The sequence below is a fragment of the Brachyistius frenatus genome, unplaced genomic scaffold (genome assembly GCF_029030835.1).
Source record: "Brachyistius frenatus isolate BFR_SWC_R1_liver_20210118 unplaced genomic scaffold, ASM2903083v1 Contig_291, whole genome shotgun sequence".
NCBI classification, from domain to species: domain Eukaryota; kingdom Metazoa; phylum Chordata; class Actinopteri; family Embiotocidae; genus Brachyistius; species Brachyistius frenatus.
This window is the reverse complement of record NW_027210890.1, coordinates 127,501-133,761: the sequence shown is the minus strand read 5'-3', so window position 1 is coordinate 133,761 and position 6,261 is coordinate 127,501. Positions and strand designations below refer to the sequence as shown.

General features: G+C 47.5%; 1 protein-coding gene across 1 annotated transcript; it reads left to right on the top strand.

Moving 5' to 3' along the window:
- Positions 1 to 1,891: 1,891 nt before the first annotated feature.
- On the top strand, positions 1,892 to 5,685 carry fam174c (family with sequence similarity 174 member C). The gene is made up of 3 exons (XM_069722436.1): positions 1,892 to 2,321; positions 4,605 to 4,727; positions 5,294 to 5,685. Exons 1-3 carry the CDS (start codon positions 2,065 to 2,067, stop codon positions 5,295 to 5,297), a joined length of 384 nt encoding a protein of 127 aa, XP_069578537.1. The 5' UTR covers positions 1,892 to 2,064; the 3' UTR covers positions 5,298 to 5,685.
- Positions 5,686 to 6,261: the final 576 nt, after the last annotated feature.

Below are 6,261 nucleotides of genomic sequence, written 5' to 3'. Positions count from 1 at the left end.
TTAGTAACCACCCAGCAGCACCTTAGTACCTTAGTAACCACCCAGCAGCACCTTAGCAACCACCACCCAGCAGTACCTTAGTAACCACCCAGCAGCACCTTAGTACCTTAGTAACCACCCAGCAGCACCTTAGCAACCACCCAGCAGCACCTTAGCAACCACCCAGCAGCACCTTAGTACCTTAGTAACCACCCAGCAGCACCTTAGCAACCACCCAGCAGCACCTTAGCAACCACCCAGCAGCACCTTAGTAACCACACAACAGCACCTTAGCAACCACCCAGCAGCACCTTAGTAACCACCCAGCAGCACCTTAGCAACCACCCAGCAGCACCTTAGTAACCACCCAGCATAACCTTAGCAACCACCCAGCAGCACCTTAGTAACTACCCAGCAGCACCTTAGTACCTTAGTAACCACCCAGCAGCACCTTAGCAACCACCCTGCAGCACCTTAGCAACCACCCAGCAGCACCTTAGTAACCACCCAGCAGCACCTTAGCAACCACCCAGCAGCACCTTAGCAACCACCCAGCAGCACCTTAGTAACCACACAGCAGCACCTTAGCAACCACCCAGCAGCACCTTAGTAACCACCCAGCATAACCTTAGCAACCACCCAGCAGCACCTTAGCAACCACCCTGCAGCACCTTAGTACCTTAGTAACCACCCAGCAGCACCTTAGTACCTTAGCAACCACCCAGCAGCACCTTTGTAACCACCCAGCAGCACCTTAGTAACCACCCAGCAGCACCTTAGCAACCACCCAGCAGCACCTTAGCAACCACCCAGCAGCACCTTAGTAAGCACCCAGCAGCACCTTAGTACCTTAGTAACCACCCAGCAGCACCTTAGCAACCACCCAGCAGCACCTTAGTACCTTAGTAACCACCCAGCAGCACCTTAGCAACCACCCAGCAGCACCTTAGCAACCACCCAGCAGCACCTTAGTACCTTAGTAACCACCCAGCAGCACCTTGGCAACCACCCAGCAGCACCTTAGTAACCACCCAGCAGCACCTTAGCAACCACCCAGCAGCACCTTGGTACCTTACTACACCTGCACATATAAATGTACCTGAGGACGGCAGGTGAGACTGGACTCATCCCCACTGTGTGATGTCATCGGTCCAGATGTGAGTGCGCTCAGTGCTCATCAGTTAAAGAGCTTCAGGTAAACAGCTGCTGGACCAGGATTAGAGTTGATTTCAGTCTGACAGTCACGCAGACTTTTTAAAGTAAAAAGGAATAAAAGAGATCAGAAACAACATTTGATCTGCTTCTGTGATTGAGTCTCTCTGAGGTTCTTTCTATTATTATCAGTCACTTTGATAAAAAAGAAAAACCTGGACCAGGAGCCCCATGAGAGTCTCTGTAGTTTAAATTGATAGATTAATGAATGGAATCTGGTGTGACGTTGATTAATCTATTATCATTTTTAGCATAAACTAATATTATGATTGGATTAATCTCATAATTCATCAGCTAATGTTGCCTTTGTACCCTCTGATTAAAACTATGTCCGAAAATTATAATGAACATTATAACCTGCCGAGCCCTGCCTGTAGACAGACCCTGAACCAAACTCCATTAGAAAATCCAGTATTTTAAAGATCTTTTGCTCCTCAGCTGTTGTACATTAGTTGTAAAACGTGAGTGATGAATGTGTCTGAAACTCGGAGAGCTGCTCTTCAGTTCAGCTTCCATCTGATTCGTGTTTTTATCTCCTACATTTGTATATTTTGTTGACGTGTGTCCTTTTCATGTGTGTTGATGTGATCCTGGGCTGTTTGTCCTCTTCGTGTCTCGCCTCCCTGTGATTGGTTGACCTGAGCTACTTCCTGCAAGTCAAACTCGGGGGAATATTTCATCTCCGGATCTCTGACGTCAGCAGAACTTCCGTGTTGGGATTTTACTTTCTGTCAACAGAGCGGCGGCGGACTTCAGCTAGCGTGACGTGTACTGAAACAAATCCCGGTTCTGCTCCGGTACCGGTTCTGAAGTGGTCAGCGTCCCGCCGCCGTGGCTTCCTCTTCTTCTTCGTTCAGTGTTTTCAGATGTAAAATGACTTTTTCCGGAGTTCTCTCGGCGGCTCTCGTGCCGATCTGCTGGGTGCTCGTGACGGGCGCGAATGATACGACGACCTTTCCCGGGACGTCCGGAGCCGCCTCGAACTCCAGCGGGCTGAACTCCACTCACAGCGGCGGGACGGGTCCGTTGAACGGCCTGAACGCGGACAGCTCGATGATCCAGAGGGCCCTGTACGTCCTCATCGGCATCACCGTGATCGGAGTGCTCTACTTCCTCATCCGGGCCGTGCGGTGAGAAACGACACCAATCAGTGGAAATGTCGAAGTGATCACCAATATTCTCATTTTATATGCGCGCGGAACCAAAGAGCGGCTCCGCAGCTGCGCGAAAAAAACACAACACGTGTTTTACAAACGACGTACAACTGCTGAGGAGCGGAGGAACGTTAAAACAGAGGATCTGTGAACGGAGTTTGGTTTTAATGTGTTCCACCTACATGGTGCTGCCAGAATAGGAAGTGCTTTAAAATCCATTTCAGCTGTTTGGCCCAGATAGGAACGGGAAGAACCGGGTAGAACCGGGTAGGAACGGGTAGGACCGGGTAGGAACGGGAAGAACCGGGTAGGAACGGGTAGAACCGGGAAGAACCGGGTAGGGACGGTAGGGACGGGAAGAACCGGGTAGGAACGGGTAGAACCGAGTAGGAACGGATAGGAAAGGGAAGGAACGGGTAGAACCGAGTAGGAACGGATAGGAACGGGAAGGAACGGGTAGGAACGGGTAGAACCGAGTAGGAACGGATAGGAAAGGGAAGGAACGGGTAGAACCGAGTAGGAACGGGTAGAACCGGGTAGGAACGGATAGGAACGGGTAGAACCGAGTAGGAACGGGTAGAACCGGGTAGGAACGGATAGGAACGGGTAGAACCGAGTAGGAACGGGTAGAACCGGGTAGGAACGGGAAGGTACAGGAAGGAACGGGTAGGAACGGGAAGGAACGGGTAGAACCGAGTAGGAACGGATAGGAACGGGTAGGAACGGGAAGGAACGGGTAGAACCGGGTAGGAACGGATAGGAACGGGTAGGAACGGGAAGGAACGGATAGAACCGAGTAGGAACGGATAGGAACGGGTAGGAACGGGAAGGAACGGGAAGGAACGGATAGAACCGAGTAGGAACGGATAGGAATGGGAAGGAACGGGTAGAGCCGAGTAGGAACGGATAGGAACGGGTAGAAACGGGTAGGAACGGGTAGAACCGAGTAGGAACGGGTAGAACCGGGTAGGAACGGATAGGAACGGGGAACGGATAGGAACCGAGTAGGAACGGGTAGAACCGGGTAGGAACGGGAAGGTACAGGAAGGAACGGGTAGGAACGGGAAGGAACGGGTAGAACCGAGTAGGAACGGATAGGAACGGATAGGAACGGGAAGGTACAGGAAGGAACGGGTAGAACCGGGTAGGAACGGGTAGGAACGGGTAGGAACGGATAGGAACGGGAAGGAACGGGAAGGAACGGGTAGGAACGGGAAGGAACGGGTAGGAACGGGAAGGAACGGGTAGGAACGGGTAGGAACGGATAGGAACGGGAAGGAACGGATAGGAACGGGTAGGAACGGGTAGGAACGGGAAGGAACGGGTAGGAACGGGAAGGAACGGGTAGGAACGGGAAGGAACGGATAGGAACGGGAAGGAATGGGAAGGAACGGGAAGGAACGGATAGGAACGGGAAGGAACGGGAAGGAACGGGTAGGAACGGGTAGGAACGGGAAGGAACGGGTAGGAACGGATAGGAACGGGAAGGAACGGATAGGAACGGGAAGGAACGGGAAGGAACGGGTAGGAACGGGAAGGAACGGGAAGGAACGGGTAGGAACGGGAAGGAACGGGAAGGAACGGATAGGAACAGTCAGTCAGAGGTATTTTGCTGTTGCACCACATCTGAACTGAGCTGAGAGTAACTGCAGTCTCCTCCATTAACATTCACACGCAGACAGACGTCATACCAAAGTTCATTGATAATTCCTGCTGTTTTAGACATCCTCGTCGATCATATGAGCTGTGCATGCAAACATGGCTGCAGAAGTCACTCTTCAGTTCCACGTTCATCTCATCAACCAACCAACATTCATCTCGACCTGCTTCACCAAACACTTATTACCAACTTTGTAAAACTTTTAGTTTCTCTATTCTGTATATTTGTCTGAGGACTGAAGCCACACCAAGATCCATTCATATTTCTGTCAGTTTAAGGCTCTCCTTCCTGTTAGCAGCGGTTAACTCTTTTTCAGGGTGTGAGTCACGACTTTGTTTAAAGCTGTTGGATTCACTCTTCAGTTCGTCATCACGTGTCGCTGATCCTCTTCCACCAGTTTGGTTTTCTTATACCTTCAATTAACTGTGACATCTTTACTGGTCACTCCAAACCAAACTCCATTCATAAATCTACTAATTTAACCAGCAGTCTCTTATTAGTGATGTTTAAAGCTGCCAGCGTAGAGCAGAGCACGATTTAATGCCATTTCTATAGAATAAACTTGATGATGATGATGATGTTGTTGTTGTTGTTGTCAGGCTGAAGAAGCCCGCCCACAGGAAGAAGTACGGCCTGCTGTCGAACTACGACGACTCTGTGGAGATGGAGGCGGTGGAGAGCGAAGAGGACGACACGCTGTACGAAGCTCGCAGCCTCCGCAGGTCAGAGGTCACCACACACAACACTGAACCAGAACCAGAACCAGAACCAGGACCAGAACCCGGACAGAGATCTGAAATTACAGCGACAGGAAGAAATATTTATAAGATGAAATCAAAGTTGTTTTTTTTAACAAATACATATTTTGGTATTTATCATCAAAAAGCTGAAACAACGTTGAACGAAATGATCAGTTTGTGTTGCTGGATTTATTTTTTTAAATATCAGAAGACTATCTCGGTGACATGGGAACATTTTTGTAAAATATTCCAAGATTAAATCAGCAAAGTATGTGAAAAAGTATTCGTAACATGTCTGAAGACTTTTTTTTTAAATGTGTGCGAAATATTTATAAAATATCGAAAAAACAAATCGATGAAATGTCTGAAAAACTTATTTGGAAACAAGATTAGTAAAAAAAATTTTTAAAAACAGTAAAATATTTGGAAACAATATTAGTAAATATCCAAACAAATATTTGTAAAGTTTTCTGTCCTCGTCACTGTTGAAGCTGAGTTTAGTTCTGACCCTCCGGCTGATCCGATCTGTGTCTTCTGTCTCTGCTCAGATGAGTCCCGCTCCGATCCATCGGACCGGCCGTGTGGATGCTCTCTGATGTTGAAGATGGATTCTGACCAGCGACCGGCCGACGGACCAAACTGACCGAAGATTGAAGCCAAAGCTGCTCGAGCAGCCGAGCAGGATAATACAAACTTTTTAAATGTGCTGTTGGACGATCGAGACGCAGACGTGACGTTTTGGTGGATCCTCACAAGGCCAAACCTTTCATTATTATCATTATTATTATTATTATTATTATTATTATTATTTCTTTTTCTCCGTTTTGTTGGGTGTTTTCTATCATTCCAACGACGTGCTTTAAACTACTGACTGCAGACCAGCTGATCGGTCGAGGCGCTGCATCGGATCGGTCGAGGCGCTGCATCGGATCGGTCGAGGCGCTGCATCGGATCGGTCGAGGCGCTGCATCGGATCGGTCGAGGCGCTGCATCGGATCGGTCGAGGCGCTGCTCGTCCCTCCGACGCTCCACTCTGATATTAACAGCTGAATTTCTGGTGTGTTGAAGCTAAAAGTCTGAATATGAACCTTTTTGTAAAAAAATTTGATTCTTGATGATTTTTTAAGTTTTTTTCCTCGAGAACAAAGTTCACGAGAATATTCAAATCTACTTTTGAATAAAAAAACATCTAAACGAACCGACGTCACGTCACTGTTTTGAGTCTACGTGTTCGAGTTTAATGTTAAAAATCTTCAATATTTCAGTCGGACAAATAAGAAAGTCTGTCAGAGAAAGAAAATAAAGTTGAGTTCAGAATGTTGAAACTCTTTGAGTTTCTGTTCTTCACTGATTTTTGTTCAAATCAATTTTTAAAAGTGTAGAAAAATAACTTGTTTCAAACAAGTTATTTTTCTACACTTTTAAAAATTTTCTTAAAATTCATCATTAAAAAAGATTAAAGAAGAATGAATCTGAACTCTGGATGTTGATAAAGAGTTTAAAATCATAGACTTTA

What these genes read in the sequence shown, in the direction of transcription:
- fam174c (XM_069722436.1), top strand. Translation starts at nt 2,065, where the DNA reads ATGACTTTTTCCGGAGTTCTCTCGGCGGCTCTCGTGCCGATCTGCTGG. An exon ending in TTCCTCATCCGGGCCGTGCG is followed by an intron (nt 2,322 to 4,604) that starts GTGAGAAACGAC and finishes TGTTGTTGTCAG; the next exon opens with GCTGAAGAAGCCCGCCCACA.